Here is a 20523-nt window from a genome sequence, read left to right as displayed (position 1 = left end):
CACCTTCACTTATGAACAAGAGACTTCATCTCCCTACCATAGATATTCTGATTTTTTAAAAGAAATAATTCAGTATGGATCAATCTGTTATAAAGATGATGACATATTTTACTACCTACTGCAGTTTTCTGAGCACTTTAAAAAAGGACAGTTTAAATGTCTCTTACCCAGGGAATCATACGCAGCAGGACAGCATTTCTGTCGTAAACTTTCATCAGACTTCTCCTTTTTGGCATTTATCTCAGGTTGTAATGTATTTATATATATATGATAATTTTTAAATATATGTCATGGAAACTGTCTTTACTTGTTCACTTTTTAAAGACCAGCACCTACCACAGTGCCTGGCACTAGTAAATCGGTTTAAAAATGATCTACTTAATGACTAAATGAATGGCCTTCCACCTTGCTTTGTCTTTTCCTGTAAGACCCTGTTGACAGTATACAAATGCTGTTTAATTAAACTTTGGCAAATGAATGTTAGTGACATCTCATGGACCCTGAGTCGTGTTTCAATGATTCTTCTTCTCTTTGTAGGTTCCTTACCTACTCCTACCTCTTGGCCTTCAACGTGTGGCTTCTGCTTGCACCTGTTACCCTGTGCTATGACTGGCAGGTGGGCAGTATTCCCCTGGTAGAGACCATATGGGACACACGGAACTTGGCCACCATCCTTCTGGCAGTTGTGATGACCTTACTGAGCCTTCATTGTTTAGCAGCCTTCAAGGTAATTTTCTTAAGATCCAGATGAACTCTCAGCATTTGAAGACAGATACTCTAAACTTACTTAGTAATGCCTCCCCCCACAGGGGTCTGGGTCTAAACTCAATCTACTCTTTTGTCTAAAAACCTGAAAAATTTAAATTTTTCTAGGTAAGTAATATACGTCTTAAAGACCTTAGTAGACTTAACAGATCATGGCCACCTTAATTATATGATATCTTTTACTGTTCTACCAAGCCTGTAGAAATTGGATCTGAAATTTAATACTTGCAAACAAGAAACTTTTTTCCTGCTATAGTTGACTAATTTTTGAAGTAACTTGTTTGATTTCATGTAATGATAAATGAGATAATGATAATATATTCATAAGTGCTTAAAATATGGTTAAGATGCTACTCCCACTAATGACTGCCTGACTGCCTGAGTTGGTTGGGTGATTCTCACTTCAAAAAAAATGATATAAAGCTGGAAAAAAAATTACCAAATGCAACCGTTTCAAAAATGACCAAAGACAGCAAAGAACTTGAAAATGTTTACTTATGAAAAACTGCTACTGCATTGGATGAGATGCTTCTTGCCCAAGGGTCTTCCCATCCCCACCCCACTCCGTTCCACACACACCCCCACCAGCTGGTGTGAAAGAAACCAGAAATTTACTGGTTAGAGGTGGCTGATTTGGTTTGGGAGCATAGCACAGCAGCAGAAAACTTAAGGGGGAACTTTTGGAAACAAGAGAGCTATAGAAGGGCTGAGGTAATATACTCTGCATGCATCCGTGGCTGGCTGCTAAACAACGTGGGCCTCCCCAGGGAGCACAAGCAAAATTGAAAGCCTGGGGAGACTTATTTATTTGCTGCAAATTTGAATGAATTTTTTAACCCATACACGGGTTGGTCAGCAGAGAGGGAAGCTTCATTGGCCTGAATTGTCACTGTATAACCTCTGTTGAAATCACTGGCTGATCAAAAAGCTGTGTAGGCACAAGAGAGATTCCCCCAGAGATTCGGGCAAAAGAAAAAATAAAAAACTGAGCAAAAATTTCAGCTCTCTGCAGAGGAAGTAGATTTTTCATTTTGAGTCTAGGCAAATTCATTATATATTAAAACAGTAAAACCAGCAGATTTCAGTCGAACAGAATGGAATATAGAGTCACTACAATGTATGACACACAATGCCTAGTTGTTTTTTTTTTTTTTTTTTTTTTTATCAGATTCTGGACATGTAAAGGAGCAGGAGAGTGTGACTCAAACTTGGGGTGGGGGGTGCTGGGAATAGTAAGTAGAAAACAGAATAGAATTGAGAATCCAAAGATAAGCTCACATTTACATGCTCTTGATTTTTGACAAAGTGACCAAGATAATTCAATGGGGAAAGGGTAGTCTTTTAAATAATAAGTACTGAAATAATGGAATATCAATAAGGAAAAAAATGTGACATTAACCCTTCCCTCATACTGTATACCTATAAATGAATTCTAAATGGCTCGTGGTCTTAAACAAAAGAGTTAAATAATACCAAAAATTCTAAAAGGAAATAGGAGAAAAATCTTTGCAGACTGGGGTTAAGCAAAGATTTCTTAGGACACATAAAGTACAGACTATGAAAGAAAAAGATGACAAATTGAACATCATTAGAATTAAAAATTTTGCTCATCAAAAGATAATGTTAAGTCACTCAAAAGGCAAGTCACATTGGGAGAAAGTGTTTGCAAAACATATCTACGAAGGACTTGGATCTGGGATATTTAAAGAGCTCTTAAAATTTAGAAATAAGACAAATAACTCATTAAAAATAGGCAAAAGATTCAGAATCTTCACAGAAAAAGGTATGCAAAGGTTAATAAACATACAGAAAGATGCTTAGCATTATTGGTCATTAGGGAAATGCTAATTAAAGCCACAAAAAGATACCACTGCATATCCACTAGAATGACTGCAATTAAAAAGATTTATGAGACTATGGGAGGGAGGGGAGGGTGGGTGATGGGTATTGAGGAGGGCACCTTTTGGGATGAGCACTGGGTGTTTGACAATAAATTTCATATATTAAAAAAAAAAAAAAAGATTTATGAGACTAAGTGTTGGCCAGAATGTGGGTCAACTGGAACCCTCATTCTGATGAGGAAAATGTTGGCAGTTTCTTAAAGAGTTAAATATGAAGCTAAGCAATTCTCCTCAAAGAAAGATAGAAAGAGGTCCATATGAGTCTTGTAAGTAAGTATTCATAATAGCTGAAAAATGGAAACAATCCAGTGGATCTCAAAATGTAAATGGGTAAACTTAATATAGTAAGTTATTCAGAAATGTAAAGGAACAAATAATTTACTTATACATAAAAAAACATATGTGAACCTCAAACATATCTTAGTAAATAAAAGAAGCCAGACAGGAGTGCCTGGCTGGCTCAGTCTGTGGAGCATGTGACTCTAGATCTTGGGGTTGTGAGTTTGAGCCCCACATCAGGTGCAGAGTTTACTTAAAAATAAAATAGTAAAAAAAAGAAAAGTCAGACCTATAAAACTACTACGTAAGATTCCGTTCATACAAAATGTCTGTCATTGTAATTCTACCTTTTCTAGAATTGCCTAGAAATGCCTAGAGAAGGCAGAATTATGACAAAATATGTGAGAATGGGAACTGAAAAGATGTGCAGAGGGGGATGTGGCTGTAAAAAGACTTAAGGGGACTTTTTAGGATACTGATTGCTTTTTAAAAATTTGATTGTGGTGGTAGTTGCTAAACGACCTATGTTCACCAAAACTCCCCAAAATAAATATACATGCAGAATGGGTGAATTCTGTTGTATGTGGACTATATGTCAATAAAGCTATGTTTTTTAAAAAGATTAAAATGTTACAAACATCAAAAGCAGGAATGAATACAGGACTATTGAATATAAAACAAACACATGATCCTGAAAATTTGATGAAAAATATGTTTGAATATTAAAATTTTTTTTATATTAAGGAGAAATTCACACAACACACAGTTAACCATTTTTAAGTGTATAATTTAGTGGTACTTAATGTATTCATCATGTTGTGTAACTATCAGTTCTCCCTAATTTCTTTTTTTTAAATAAGTTTATTTATTTATTTTGAGAGAGACAGACAGTGCGAGTGGGGGAGGGGCAGAGAGAGAGGGAGAGAGAGAGAATCCCAAACAGGCCCCACGCTGCCAGTGCAGAGCCCAACCCAGGGCTTGAACTCAAGAAACCTCGACCTCGGCTCATGACCTGAGCCAAAACCAAGAGTCAGACTCCCAACCAACTGAGCTACCCAGGTGCCTCCTGCTCTAATTTCAAAACGTTTTCATTACTTCACTAAAAGCACCAATCACTCCTAACTCTCCCCTTCTTATCCCATGGTGAACTCTGATCTGCTTTCTGTCACAATGGATTGGCCCATTCTGGATATATCGTATAAAAAGAATTATACAATATGTGACCTTCACTTTGCATAGTATTTTGAAGTTCATCCAAGTTGTGGCATATACCAATACTTAGTTCCTTTTAATTGCTGAATAATATTCCATTGGCTATATATACACCACAAATTGTTTATCCATTCATCTGTTGATGGACATTCAGGTTGTTTTCACCTTTTGGCTATTATGAGCATTGCTGTATTACAACATTTGTGTACAGGTTTCTGTGTGGACATTATGTCTTCATTTCTCTTAGATATGTACCTAAGAATGAAATTGCTAGGTCATATGGTAATTATGTACTTAACTTTTTGAGGAACTATTTTTCATAGTGGCTGCACCATTTAATTTCCTACCTGGATTAATGGAACAAATGGTTCCTACATATCCATGCTTGTTATTTTCCATTACTTTGTTTAAAGGCATCCTAGTGGGTAAGAAGAGATATATCTTTATGGTTTTGATTTGAATTTCTTTAATGGCCAATGATGAACATCTTTTCATGTGCTTATTGGCCATCTGTGTATCTTTGGAGATATATCTATGCAAGTCCTTTGCTTGTTTTTCAGTTGGGTTGTCTTTTTGTTGTTGAGTTGTAAGAGTTTTTTATATATTTAGGATATTAAATCCCCAACAGCTAAATGATCTGCACATATTTTCTCCCATTCTCTAGATTGTCTTTTCACAGTCTCAGTAGTGTCCTTTAATGCACACAAGTTTTTAATAATGTCCAATTTCTTTTCTTTTTTTTTCCTTCTCCCTCTCCCTCTCTCTCCCTCTCTCTCTCCCCCTCTTCCTCTCCCTCCCCCTTCTTCTTCTCCTTCTTCTCCTCCTCCTCCTCCTCCTCCTCCTTCCCGTCCTTCTCTTCCTTCTCTTCCTTCTCCTTGTTACTGATTGCTTTTGTTGTCAAACCTAAGAATCCGTTGCCAAAGCTGAGGTCATGAAGATTTATGACTCTATTTAATATAAGAATTTTATAGTTTTAGCTCTTATATTTGGGTCCTTGATCCCTTTTGAGTTAATTTTTTTATATGTAGTGGGATGGGAATTGAGCTTCATTTTTTTTTTGCTGGTAGTTATCCACTTATCTCTGCAAGAAACTCTTTTCCCCCCAAACACCTTACCTAAAGTAATCCACTTCCTAATCATTTTGTAAATCAAGTTGATAAAGCAAGTATGGTATGAATAACTATCCTCAAGAAACTCTAGCATGCCAATTAGTTACATAAACTTGAGCTCAAATTTCACCTTCTTGGTAAGGCCTACCATATGTACTCTATTTAAAATGCAATCATATACCCTCCACTCTTCTCTCTTTTAACTTTTTTCTTCACTATACTTCCAATTTCTAAAATGCTGTATAACTTTGTTATTTTATGTAACGTCTCTTTCCAACTCGAACGTAAGCCCCATGAGGACAGAGATTTTTTTTTCTCTTTTGTTCACTGCCACGTTTCTAGCATCAAGAGCTTGCCACATCCAATATTTATCACCTAAATTTTCTTGTTTTTGCTCAGTATATATCATCTAAATGAATAAAACTATAAAGAGTTAGCAACTCTGTTCAATTATATTTTGGAATGCAGAACTTTTTTTTAAAGGCTATAAAAGGACCACACACAATATGAGTATGAACTGTTTGGGGTCATGATGAGGTTTGTTTTATTAGAATCTGGCCTTAGCTCATAGTTTGACATGCCTGCCATATTGTTATTGATGTACAGGAGAAAATGTAGTAGAGCACTGGCTTGGTGTGTCAGTAAGGGTTTTCTCCCAACTGATTAAAGGTAGTATTGAGTATTCGTAGGCTGTCATCTTGGTCAGGTGTATTAAATATGAACCTCCATGATGACAATGGACCCCACACACAGGCGAGCCTTGGCCCTCTCGAGAGTGTCTTTGATAACAAAATGAATGAATGGAAACTTCTTTGGAAGGCTATTAATCCTTTTCTTTCATGGAATTTGTTCCAAAATCCCTTTAATGCATCCGGAAAAAAAAATTAGCAAAGCATTCCAGCTGTGGAAATAGTAAGACTTAGCTCTTTGATGGTGGCTTTCATCTTGAAAGTTCTTTGCAAACATTAACTGAAGCTTCTAGCAATTCTTGGAGGCCACTACACTTTGTACATTTTCTTCTTTCATAGTTCATACACAGAGGTTTAGCATCTAGCTCATATTTGTGCTCTGTTCTTGATCTGCTTACACACTAGAAAGTCTTAAAAGTCAAATTCTTATGCTAGTTAGTAAATAACCTCTTAAAATGGGGATAATGCTAGTTTTTCGATGTGGTGATCAGTTACTAAGGACATGATCTTCAGAGCTCTGACTCCAAGACAATAAACAGTAGGATTAAGCTTTTATGAAAATAGAAGTCCTGTTTTATGGATGTTTTCCTGTGCTAAAAGAAAACAATGGATAAAATGTTTGTAATAATGGCAGCAAAAGAAACATGGCTTTTTCCATCCAGAGTATTCCCAACTGATATGTGTATTGCATCTCTATGTGGCGGGGTTGAAATTATTTTCAGTGTTCTTAAATTTTGAGGTAGTGAGGCCATATAATATATTACTGGTGTGTGTGGCAGGGGCGGGGGAAACATTGGATAAAGAGGCCTAGACATTGAGTCCAGGAAATCGTGGACATTTTTTTTTTTGTTTTGTTTAATTTTCACCTCTAATTCTCAATTGTACAACAGACACCCTGGCTTGTATTCAGGGAGAATATTTTCTTTTCTTTTCTTTTCTTTTCTTTTCTTTTCTTTTCTTTTCTTTCTTTTTTTTTTTTTAGGGAGAATATTTTCTATTTAGCTTCACAAATTTAATTCTCTTAATGTTGATTGAGTAACTGTTAGTAGGATTAGAGCAGTAACAGAACAAAGATCTTGTCTACTTAGAGCTTATATTTAAATACTTAAAATATGTCACTCTTTGCGAGGTGTTGATAAGCATTCTGAATGAGGTCAGGGCTGGCGTCTCAGATAAAGTGACATTTCAACAGAGACATGAAGAAAGTAAAAGAGTGAGCCATGTGGCTATTTAGGGAAAAGCATTTCAAATAGAGGGAAAGCAAGTGCCAAGGTCCTGTGGCAGGAAGAGTCCTGGAGCGTTCACAGAACAGCCAGTTAAGCTGACATGGGTGGCACAGAGTGGGCCAAACGTAGAGCCAAATGAAATGATGCCAAAGAGGTGATGGAGTGTGTGTGTGTGTACATAGGATTCAGCCTCTATCTTTTAAGTCTCTGACTACTTTCTCCTCTCCTGCTGTGCTTCTTCTACTTGGCCTGTGGCTATGTTGATAGTCAGGTGGGTTTTGTCTGGTTTTCTTCTTCTGTCATCCTACTTCGTTGTTAACCAGGGTTCTGGAGGAGGGGGGCGTAATCTACCCTGTTACAGTTATATTGACACTTATTTGATGATTTTAACCATTGACTTTACAAAGCTAAAAATTAACACTTGTAATGAATAAAACAGCAGGTGTGTTACTTCCCAATCCCCACCCACCCTGCTCCCCAATCCCACCCTCTATAGGCCTTCTTTGAACATTTTGTTCTTGTACATTTTTACACTTGCTGAAAACAAAAACAAATTCTTTATGCAAGTAAGTTAAGTCATATGCCATTACAGATTGCAGACTCTTCCAGGCCACCTCCACACGCAGTCGGGAGTATTCCTGCAGGAAGCAGCTCGAAGAGTAGATGTTCGACTTCTGACACACTCTTGTCTACTACTGAGTGGGAGGGCTAGGACACAGAAGCTAAAGCTAAGCTTTCTTTCTGTAGCAGTAACAGCGGGATGAATTTAGAGATTGTTTCTAATCTGCTCTGATTTCATGGCATAAGACATACCAAGTACATATTTCACTGTACTCAAGGAGTAGTTTATTATTTATCATAAAAGAATATACTTGGCATCTTTGCAAATTTAAATGTAGAATTTGCCGTATTCTGTGCCTCCCCTCCATCTCCACCTCCCATTCACACCCTTTATTCACCAAAAATGCATTTGAACTTACATTACATGATGTACAGAACAATCTACAAATTCATTATTGCATTGAATTCTTTTTAACAGTGAACTTTAAAGTGAACTAATTTGCTCTTACTCTTTGTGTTGAGGGTAATCACTCTGTTGGGAAGTATGTATAGTAGAGAAAGAGTGTTTAAACCATGAAGGCTTATTATTCTGTTCTTTTTTATTTTGTGATGAATAGTGACTGTTTATGCACCAGGAGAACCATAGGCTGAAAATGCACCTAGGTTTTTCATTATTCCTCTTACAGACTATATGTTAGACTGTTGACTTGCAATAGTGATGTATATCTGGAAAGCAGCCCGTGTAATTTGGATTGTTTAAAGGAATCAATACTGTTGGTCCTACTCTTTAGAGTTGCCCTTTTCCCCTGCTCTCTAATGTGATTTCCCTGCATTACAGAGGAAATATCACTAAATCATATTTAAGAGTAATTTATTTGTTATTGATTCTTCATTACATTCTCACAGGGTGTCTAGACATTTTAAGCTATTTTAAATATCTTTTATAATCTTGTGGCAGACTTATAAAAGTAAAACCTGAAGAAAAAAGAGAGAATTTAGTGATACCTGACTTTCCCATAGTGACCTCAACCATGAGATGCCTTTAAGAATGGACATTAGACAGTGGAGGTCCCCTCTTCCAGGTATGTGGCTTTCAGGGCTGTGTTTTCGTTTATTTGTTCTGTTTGTTTCATTTTTAGTAGAGGTCACAGTTTTTGTCCCAGTCTGTCTATTCCCAGTCTTACACATCATTCCCTTGCAACCAACATAAATCATAGGCCATATCTCTGAGTCCTGGAAAACAAGTAAAATTCCTTTAAAAAAAATTTTTTTATGTTTATTTTTTTGAGAGAGAGAGAGAGCAAGTGAGCTCAAGCAGGGGAGGGGAAGAGAGAGACAGAGACACAGGATCTGAAGCAGGCTCTAGACTCTGGGCCATCAGCGCAGAGCCTGATGCGGGGCTCGAACTCATGAACAGTGAGATCATGACCTGAGCCAAAGTCAACCACTTAACTGACTGAGCCACCCAGGGGCCTCAAAACAAGTCAAATTCTTAAGTCTACATGGGGACAAATCTATAGCCTGGCCAGTGGAGGTGACCTCCAGTGACAGCTTGGTAGAAATGGGGGGGCATCTCTTCATCTACAGAGGTGGCTATGTTTATCTCGGGACTGCCCTTCATGCCTGTCCCCCAGCCTTGCCCTTGATTAACCTCTGTGCTAGTCTGTATCACAACCTCCATCAACATTCTCAATAACATAACAGATAGATATCCAATGGACAAACAGATTGTGAGCCTTAGATCTTTCATTGAAATGCCCACGCATCTCAACAAAGAGGTAAGATTAGAATAAGAACTGCTTTTGGAGAGTGATTATTTACTCATTGACATTCTTACCTTTTTTCAGAAAGAACTGAAGCAGCTTATAATTACAGTACAGTGGAGTAGACCAGGAGATGGAAAAACTGTTGTGTGTTTGTGTGTGAAAAGAACTGAATTGTAAATATTAGGAGCTTCACTGTCCATCACAACTATTCACCTCTGCCACTGTGGACTGTACCACCACAGACCCATGCAGCTGAACTGAACAAGCTTTCAGATTTCTGGATATTGTTTTGCATTTAGTTCAGCCGGATAATAGGTTAAATTATCATGGTGCATGGGTCACTGTGGAACAACTCTTTTAAATTCCAGAATAGCCATTATGAAACCTGGTAAAATAAGCATCTTGTTTTAATATGCCAAGTGGTAAAATAAAATTGAACTTGAGGAATGAAGATTGCATTTAATGGTGAATGGCTCTGAGCCATGATTGATTTTTTTTTTTTTCCTTCTGGCCTACAGTTCTCTTTTCTGTTCCCATTTTCTGCAGACTACCATGTTCTCCATCCTTTTCTATCCTCAATTCATGAAAATCCTCTTCATACTATTATAGATCCAGTCTTTCTAGCCCATTTACTACCCATCCAGTGTCCTGCTTTGGGACCATTGCAATCACTGACAGAAATCCTAATGATATCTTGACATGGTCCATCTGTCCCTGACCACCAGTGCCGTGGGAGTAGCCATTGTCTAGGGTGTCTCTCTATCTCACATTTGACCAGATCAGTCGATCCAGCTTTTTGTCACTGGTCTCAGCTGGCTTTTCCACCTGCCACTGTTTTACCCATGGTGATAGCATCTTACTCCTTAGTGGCATAGTTTTTCAGGTCAGTGGCTATAGTCAACTTTGGCCCCTTAGGCCATACTCCAAAGCTGAAATTTTTGTTTATATTATTTTTCTGATTAAAATGTGAACATAAGCTTCCTGCTTCATCAGATGTAGTGTTGGAAATTAGAAAAGTTAGATTTGCACCTCACTGTAAGATGGAAATACTGAAAGATCGATTGCAGCTGCCTTTTTCCACATCCTTTTTTTTTTAATCTTTATTTTTGAGAGAGAGAGAGAGAGAGGCAGACTGTGAGTGGGGGAAGAACAGAGAGAGAGGTGGACACAGAATCTGAAGTGTTCTCCAGGCTCTGAGCTGTCAGCACAGAGCCCGACACGGGCCCCAAACTCACCAACTGCGAGATCGTGACCTGAGCCAAAGTCAGATGCTCAACTGACTGAGCCACCCAAGCGCCCCTTTCCACATCCTTTTATGTCATCACTTTGCTGTATGTGATACAAATTCTGACTTATGTTCCGTCTCTTAATTTCTGTTTGGTAGTCTACTTGCAATGCATGACTGTCATCCTCAAATGGGAGCCAGTCCCTTTCATATTGGAGGCAGCCCAGGTATGCACATGGGAGAAAGCTGCTCTGAGTTCTAGATCAAGGGTTTCTGAGACTGGGAGGAGGGAGTCTGGAGTAGAGTGATTAGCAGCACTCACCTGAATCTAAGGCCAGGCTCTCCACTGACCAACTGGGTGGGCTCACCTCATCCAGCCATGTTCCTACATCATGGTGTAGGGTCATTGTGTAGTTAACCAGAGCACGCCACATAAGATATTTGGCACAGTGGCGGGCACATGGGAAACCCAGAATACCTCTCAGCTGTCCTTGTAGTCCTTGTCGTCGTCATCGTCATCATCATCATCACCACCACCATCATGAAATTGTCACAGATTAAAGTCAGAAGCACAATTAGGTCTCTCATCTTTATTTGTAAGAATAATCATAAAAACTAAAACCAAAAACCAAATAAACATAATCCAGCTGGACTGACTTTTTGATTCTGTATATTTCAATATACAGTCATGCTTTTCATGATAAAAAAAAATACTTGTAATGCTACTGAAGATTAATCTCCCACCACCCCCACCCCCCGCCCACCAAACCTCGTTTTATCCCCCATCCTATGTAACAGAGATTAAATTCTTGACCTAAGAGCTAATGGTAGAAACATACTAGTTTTTACTAGTATGTTTACTAGTAAACATACAAGTTTTTAATGCTTCAGCATATTTTGGAATTTGTAAGTAGGTATGTTGAAATGTAACAGAAGGGCAGAATCCTAACATAAAACAACGCTTAGTAAAAATAATAATAATAATAATAATAATAATAAATGAATGTTTATTAAGGGAAGAAAATCGTGGCAAATATCACTGACCTATTTGTAAGTGAATATTGGAGTTATCATCTAAACGTCCAAACTATAGAGATAGAGTGGATGTCCTTAAAGGTTTTTGAGAGTTTAGTAAAATAGACAGGATATAAGAAAGAAATCATTTTCTTTTATTGTTGCTGTTCTTCAAACCTTTTCCTGTCATTGCTGGATTTCTCCATTCCATTCGGTGGTGACCATTGGAGCAAAATAGACACTAGAAATGCACCTTTTTATTCAGTGGCTACTTAAAAATCAGAGGCCCTTGAGCAAAGTCTTCCCCAGGCATTCCTTTCTGTCCATTATTAATAAGTCACGTGTGAAGTCGTTCTCCTTGTACAGGATCGGAACCTTATACAAATCCTTCTTTCTCATGTTCTATGTAATGTACCTGGGGTGCTCTGCTTGGCTTTTGATCTAGGCCTGGTAGGAGTTTTTCCACATCATTAAATAATTTGTTTTATTCTTTGCCTTCACCAGGCAATTATGTTTTCACAAGCCACACTCTTTAATAAGAAAATGGCTTACCTACCCTTTTGATGTTTATACCTCAGTTGGAAGAGTCACTGGATTTATTAATGGAAGAGTTAGATAGTTGCATAATGGAAAAAGGAGTTTCAAGCATGTCAGTAACAGCTGTAGTTCTTTTTCTTGAATGTATACTTTATGATTCTTGGCAAGATCTCATAGTTGATGTTATTATAGGCTTTTACTCAGAATAATTGACACCTTTTGAGTGATAATCTTAACACTTCAAAATTTTTTTTAATTAAAAAAATTTTTTAAGCAGGCTCTGCACCCAACGTGGGGCTCAAACTCACAACCCTGAGACTGGGTTGCATGCTCTACTGACTAAGCCAACCAGGCACCCCTATAATCTTAACACTTTTTTAACATGTTAATTTCTCTTAATGATTCATACTCTCATAAAAGCAACTTGTTTCTACTAAGACTTGCAATGCTTTTGATTGTTTTAAACTTTTACCAAGGTCAAAAGACATTTTTGTAACTCCTAGAGTCATTCTGTCCTTTCTATTTCCATTCAGGACATGAAATTTCTATTTAAAGGAGCATCGTTTTGTAAGAAAACCATGAAATGTGTAATTAGGACTCTCAGAGATAAAAGGAGCTACAAGTCCCTGTGAACAGAAGGTCCGTTGGAATTTGCCATTGTATTGGAAAATACAAAGGAGGCTGAAGTGATTGATGGCCACATTCTTTTTTTTTAATATGAAATTTTATTGTCAAATTGGTTTCCATACAACACCCAGTGCTCATCCCAACAGGTGCCCTCCTCAATGCCCATTACTCACATTCTTTAGGTGGTTCGCTATCAGTACAATGCCAATAAAGCCTATAAAGTGGTGACAAACACAGCCTGGGGAGAGTAACCCCTTCCCTTCACACAAACCTAGGCATACTTATTTTAACATATGCTTTGCCTAAAGAGGCAGCGCAGAATACCAGAAAGCAAGCATATTTGTAATATGAGCTTAAATGTTTATATATTTATGTTGTTGTACATTAAAATGTTGGTGGTAAGGTCTTCAATCTTCTTTTTGAATCTAATAAACATAAATGAAGTAATGTACATGGTACCTGCCGTTGTTCAGGAAGGAAGTGCTATCTATACAAGTGCGTTTCCACACGGATGTCTCAAAGTCAACATTCCAAAATTTAACTCCTGAACTTGCCTATTCATTGCTTCCCTAACGATGTTTGCCATCTCAGTGCATTCTACTAGTTGCCCAAGCCAAAATTCTTGAGGTTTCGTCGTTTCTTCTGTGTGTCTGTCTCTCCAGTATCAGATCCAATCTGTCAATAAATACTGGCAACCATATTTTCACAATACATCTGGAAGTTGACCACTTCTCTCCACCCTCACTGCTGCCATCCTGGTCCAAACCACCACCATCTGTCACCTGGGTTATTGCCAGAACTGCTTCACTGGTCTTCCCTACTTCTACCCTTATGCCGCTGGTCCAGACTTTCTCAACACAGTGAGTGACCAGATGATTCTTTAAAAATGTGAATCAGAGCCTGTCCCTCTTATGCTTAAAATCTTTCAGTGGCTCCTTATTGCTCTCAAAGTAAAAATCATAACCTTTATAACGGCTCTAAAGGTTCTGTGTGCTCTGGCCCCACCTCATCATCTCTCTTGTTCCTTCCCGAACTCTTTTGCTATGAAGTGAGTTTTATGGACTCCTTTAACTCTTGCAAGCCTTTGCTTGGTTGCCAGCTTCTCAATGAGGAATGCCCTCACCACCATGTTTAGAATCACAACCCACTTCTTGCCCACCACATATTGCACACACCCTTTATCAGGCTCTCTTGCTCTCTTTCTTTTTCCCTCCCTAGAAGGGCAGGGATTTTTTTTTGGTCTGTTTTGCCAACTGATGCATTCCAAAGAACCTAGAATAGTGCCTGGAAAATAACCAGGAGATAGAAGTAATTGCTGAATTCTTGAAGCGACTGCTTATAAGCACGATGCCCAAAGAGATTCTAAAAGAGGCGGCAACGGTGTGTATTTGTTGAATGATTGAATAATCAGTGACCATGTTTAACCAAGAGCACCATTGTTGAGGATGGGAAAGTTTTCAAGGATACTTTGACAAGGCAAATGAATTGGGGGAAGTGTCCAATAGTAGCCCTGATGCTCCTGCACTTTCTGTGTCTCTCAGAGGAGGAGGTCAGGGGGTGAGTTGCATGACGACTCACAGTGAGCAGCCATGTATATAGCTATGAGATAGAAATGGGAACTGGTCTCAAAAGCCAACAAAGCGTTTAGAGATAAGCAGAACAAATTTGTAGGGAATATGTAGATGCAGGAAGGTGCATTCACAGAGGAAAAGCCTAGAGGAAAACAGCGAGACAGAATATTAGATATTTAACTTACCGACCACTCCCTGGTTCCAAACAATATGCTGAATTTGGAGAATAAAGATAGAGTAAAACCCAGTAGCTGCTTGAAGAACTCAGTTTTCTTTATTCCCATTCCATCCCCCCACCTCTGAGAGAATTATTCTTCTAAATACAGATATGATCTAAACATGCCTCTGAGCTGCCGAGAAACCTTTCTGCTCTCAAGACTTATCCTGGTTAGAGCCAGGTGGATGACTTAATAAATTTCTTTAAATATATAGTGTTTTTTCTACTCAGAAAATGGCAGTCGGCTATTCTACATCTACCAAAAATGAGTAGCAAAAAAATGTGTCTTGACTGTAGCATAAAGGCCACAGCTGAGATTCAGGGAAAATTTTCTGTTTGCAGACAGCGAGATAGTTTTTGGTACTGCTTATAAAAACTCCAAAGGCAAAAACTTTCCTTTTAACTCCATGCTGCATGATTGGTTTATACCACCATTTTTCAAAATAGCATCGTCCAGGTCATTAAGTAAGGTTACTCTAAATAAAGATTCTGCATTTCAGAAGCACTAGGTTTTAAAAAGTTAAACATAGTTCTCTGCTGGAGGACTTCAAAAAGCCTTGACTGTGCTCTAAGCCTTTTGAGTTTCCAAATGTGGGGTACATTGAATGGCATTTCCCAAATTTATTTGAATTTGCTAGCCTTATTAGGGACGTCAAGTGTCAGTGTTCTTGTAATATTCTTTGGGAAGTGTTGGCTTAAATATTTAAGGATAGGTGGATGAGTGAACTTTTAAGAGTCCATTTGTGGGCAGTGTTTGAACGTTTTTTTAAATTTTTGCCTTATTTGTACTTTCAAAAACAATAGCCACCACCACCATAGCATCATCAAAAGAGTTTTCCTGTTTATTATCCCTTTAGGAGTCAATACCACCTGAAAAAAGAATTTCTTTGAAACCATTTCTTTGAGAGTTAGGGTTTACAACCAGTCAACGGCACGTGAAATAAAAGATCGGTGGGATCTTGGCTTTCACTGTATTGAGGCTGTAATTTGAAATGCGTATGTGGGCATTTGATACAACAGTGACTGTGACTGGTGAGGGATGAGAGACACTACAAGGCTATCCATAAAATTTTACCGTTTGGGGAAGCAAGTATCACCTCAATTCGTTGGTATGTTAAGTGGCAGTTTCAAAGGTAAGACCAAAGTGACACCACATATATCTCTCCACATGTGGTTTTTCTTGTATCTGGAGAAAGCTAAAAATTCTGTCTTTACCTGCTTAGGCGCTGATTTACAAGAAGCCACCTGAGACAGTGCTGTGTGTCTTCCCTGAGTAGTTCTTGCCTCAGAATATGGTTCCCTTCGTGGGTGGTCCTTGTAGGAGAGCTGGCGGACAAAGGACTTCCTTGAGCTCTATGACAAGCCAGTGTGTGTGACTGTTTCCTAATAAATGGTTGCACTTTTGGCAGAATTTTCTCTAAAACTTGCGTTCATTTTTGTATCCTGTCCGGGTCTAATCACCAGAGGCCACCAGTATTTACAAAAGGACTTGGCGACTTGAAATGGCCAAATTGGCTTCATCAGTTTGTGACTCGGGACTCTGGCATTTGGTATTAAAAAGTGATTAATTAGGAAGAACATTTATTAATGTCAGGCTCTCTGGCATTGCCTTGAAAATTCTCTCCACTACAGCGTACCACAGTCTCTTTTGATTTGGGTGGCTTTGGCAGTGAACTCTAGTTTTTTGCCTATTACACATTTAGGTCCTCACAATGATGGTGTTTTCACCGGGGAATAATTCCAGGCCAGGGCTTGTTGGAGGAAAACTTGTATTCTTTGTGTTTTTTGTCTAAAACATTTTTCCTATTACCTTGTAAGAATTAACCAAGGAGAAAAAATGGCTCCTAATTAGTGATTATATGGTCAAATTCTTTAATTTTTTTGTTAAGCTTCATATAGATGCATTAAACTGCTTCTCCCATATATACTTCGGAGATTTATGTTGTTGTTGCTGTTTGGTGGAAAGCAGTCCTAATGAAACAATAATAATAGGCATCTGAATTTCTGAACTTGGAATTACAACTACACATCTTCCTCAACTTACAATAAATAGAGTTGCATCCCGATAAACCTGTTACAAGTTGAAAATATAGGTCGAAATATATCTAACACACCTAACCCATTGGACATCACAGCATAGCCTCACCCACCTTAAGCAGGCTCAGAACACAGAACATAGCTTACAGTTGGGCAAAATCACCTAACTCAAAGCCTATTTTATAATGAAGCATTGAATGTCTCCTGTAACGTATTGAGTACTATACTGAAAGTGAAAGGATGGTTGTGTGGGTGCAGAATGGTTGTCAGTGGATCAGTGGCTTACCCTTGTGGCTGACCCGGAGCTGTAGCTCTGTGCCCAGTATCACAGAGAAGACCATACCGTGTATTATGTATTACCAATACCGTGTATTTGTAGCCCGGTAACTGATCCAGATGCAAAATTCAAGGAACGGTTTCTACTGAATGCCTATCACTTTCACATTATCGTAAAGTCTAGAATGGTAAGTGGAACCGTCCGAAGTCAGGGTTCGTCTATATTTAAAACTATTTTAAAACACAGGCTTTGTTTCTATCCTTCATTGCTTTTATTAGTCTATTAAATTTGTCCTTTTAAGCTGTGGTAGGTCGGCTGTTTGAATGCATAGTTAGGGATGAGGGAAGAGCATTATTTAATCATGCCGGTTACTTGGAAAAAGCTTTTCAATGACTTCTGATGAAACAAAATGATCCATCCAGCTTTTATCACTAAATGTTTCAGAAGCAGGAAGTGGGTCTTATCCAGTCAGATACCACCACATATTTTGCTTATAGAAGATACTTTGATTTGGGGATGACTACCTTGATGGATAAGCAGATTCAAATCCACTTCGTAATAGTAGTTCCTCTAAGAACTCAATTGTACAAGTAAATCTTACTTTCTTGTTGTTTTTATCTGCTAAGAGAGAAGCCTTCGAAATTTCTTATTACTCCATATTTTATAAACTTGAAGCAAGCCGAATATTTCTCTGTAATTTGTTTGATAAAGTATGGTGAGTTATTTTAAGAAATGCTGCTCTAAAATATTTGGATCTTTATTGTGTGAAACTGTGGGATTTTTGTGGTTTCCTCTTATTTATTTTAGATTGCAGAGGGAAGGTCTGTCTCCTCTGTGACATTCCCAAGTGAGTAGGTGAATCATACTTTTTAGTGAGTGCGACTCACTGTGTGAAAAAGTAAAACACCTTGTCTTTTTCTTAACTAAAAAATAAGTCTATGGCATCCTGCTTTGGAAGATTTTGGCAGAGGAACATCTCCTTAACAGAAGTATTTGAGCAGTAGCTATATGTAGAAAACTACTTCCATCCAGTTCGGCCCAGCATATGTACTTGCCTAGGAACAAAACTATTTATTTGTTTAATTTTAGAGAGAGGGAGAGAGAGCACATGTGTGGGGGAGGGGCAGGGAGAGAGAGAGAGAGAGAGAGAGAGAGAGAGAGAGAGAGAGAATCTCAAGCAGGCTTCATGCTCATCTTGGAGACTAATGTGGGGCTCGATCCTATGACCCTGGGAACATGACCTGAGCCGAAATCAAGAGTCGGATGCCTCACTGACAAACCACCCAGCAGCCCCAGAACAAAGCAATTTATGAAAACGCTTCTAATTGATTCTGTGTTTCTGTTTGCTCACACAAGTGAATTCATCAACGCGAATTGAAACAGGTGAAATTCACTCCTGACTTTACTTGCTTGGCTAAATCCATCCTGGTCCCTAACCAAATCCTCACTGAGAGGAGGTTTCATTGTTCCTGTTTCCCTCCCACATCGGGTCACCCTATGGAGTTGCCCAGGATTCTGGGGAGTTACTTGTGTCATCTCCATTTTGCCAGCCAGAGCTGGACATAGAGAACATGACATGAGACCAGGGCCTCCAGGCATCATACTCTCTCTCTCTTCCCCACTTTGTCTGGGCAGGCTCCAGGCACAAGACTGAGCTTCTGTTGATATTTCTGTCTTTGCTTTGCACAGGTATCTTGTGTAGTACATCACTGACCCTCTGGACAGGGCCCCTCCCCTGAAGCCAGGGGTGTCTGATGGCAATTCAGGTTCCTCTCCCCCTTCTCCTTCCTCCTCAGTGAGCTTCGATCTCAACACATATAAACACACACCCCTCAGAGCAACACCACTGTTGATTTTCCAAATCCTGATTTTTATTTATATATATAAATATATATGTGATAACCACTTATAACATATTATATATAATATATATAATATTTTAACATATTATATAACACATTATAACATTATATATTATAATATATATAATTATATATATAAGTATATATTCAGTATATATATTATATAAGTATATATTATATATATAAGTATATATTATATAAATATATAAGAGTAAGTGGTTATCACGTTGTTATATTCCTGGAAGACTTATGCATAAACAGTTCACAGATAAATGGTTGAATATTAAAAATGGAAGTTTAGAGCAGTAACAAGTTACAGAGCATGTATAGATTTAAAATTTAGAAGGCTTGTCCCACTTAGCTGCCCACTTAGTTTATTCATTGTGCCTCTGTGGTCACTAGAATATGAATGTTCTCTTATTTTCCTTACTAAAGAGGGCAGTTTCATTACATTATTTGATTTCTTATGTCAAAATAAACCATTATTTCCCCCTCAAGACTTCTCAAGTATAAATTTGACTTATAATTCAGTAACCAAGATCAGTCAAATAAATTATGTCTTATTCTGTTGCAGCCGGTAGACATGGGTATGTCCTTTCTTCCAGAGGCTGGCTGGCAGAACGAGTAGACGGACCGCTTGAAACCATTCATTCCAGCCTAAGACTTGACAGGGAACACGTATTCTGTCCACACATCCTGCTGCATTCCTGGAGATTGTAGAACACTGGCATCTGCATTGATCTGGCAAAGTGAATAGTGGTGCCTTCTGTCGCAGGCCTCGGGGTATGATTTTTTAGACTACCCTAGCAGTGCCTTACTTGGTCACCTCTAAATTGCAGGGTCTCATCTGCTGTCAGTGTATTTCTGCTGCAAAACCAGAAGGCAGTGAAAGGCTAAAATCCCCCCACACCCCCAACACACACTTTGGATTCCAAAAACCAGTTGGACTCTGGGAGAGAACAGGCTTTAGAGTGACCCAGACCTCAGTTTGAAACCTTGTTTCTCACTAACTGTATCACCTTAGATCTGTCTTAAGGCCTCTGTGCCTCAATTTCCTTATCTACAAAACTGGGGTTAATTACCTGTGTTCAATATGATCATGCAATTTCAGTGGGGAAATTTCAGCCAAAGGTCTGGCATATGGTTTGTGCTTGAGAGGTACTTGTTTTCCCCATATCCTCTACCATTTGCAACTTACAGGTGCCTTCTCATGCCGCTGCCACATGTCTCCCCATGGATGATAGCACACAGACCATCATTTCTCGGTGTGACCTTTCATCCCTCTACTGTGGCTTTCTAGTGCCTTTTCCATTTCTGTTCAGAACCACAGATAGAGATGAAGAAAGTTCCTTTCTGTGACTTCTCCCATGTCTCCAAAAATTCTTGTAAATTTTCATTCTAATCAGGGAAAGCTTTCCTGAGCAACATTTTCTAATTTACTTAATTCCTTTTTAACTCCTTAGTAATGCGTGATGAAGTGGATGGCAGTTTTTTGCACTAGACCGATATTTACCGATCGTGCCTCTTCTAAAGTGCCTTTGAAAAGATTTTTGCTTTTACTTTCCTTTAAACATTTAAAACACATGTATGCAGAACTTACCATCCATTTCCCATAATGTTATGAATTAGTTTATCCTCAATTAGAGTA

At 38.4% G+C, this 20523-nt stretch overlaps 1 protein-coding gene across 2 annotated transcripts in view; it reads left to right on the top strand.

The window, feature by feature from the left end:
• TMTC1 (transmembrane O-mannosyltransferase targeting cadherins 1) overlaps positions 1 to 20523 on the top strand; it is a 624031-nt gene that overhangs the window by 492062 nt on the left and 111446 nt on the right. For both annotated transcript variants that reach the window (XM_049625225.1, XM_049625224.1), the window contains exon 8: positions 538 to 727. In XM_049625225.1, the coding sequence (XP_049481182.1) occupies positions 538 to 727 (190 nt within the window). The remainder of the gene's footprint in view (positions 1 to 537; positions 728 to 20523) is intronic.

Source organism: Panthera uncia, chromosome B4 (genome assembly GCF_023721935.1).
Source record: "Panthera uncia isolate 11264 chromosome B4, Puncia_PCG_1.0, whole genome shotgun sequence".
NCBI classification, from domain to species: Eukaryota; Metazoa; Chordata; class Mammalia; order Carnivora; family Felidae; genus Panthera; species Panthera uncia.
This window is presented reverse-complemented; position numbering and strand designations above follow the sequence as displayed.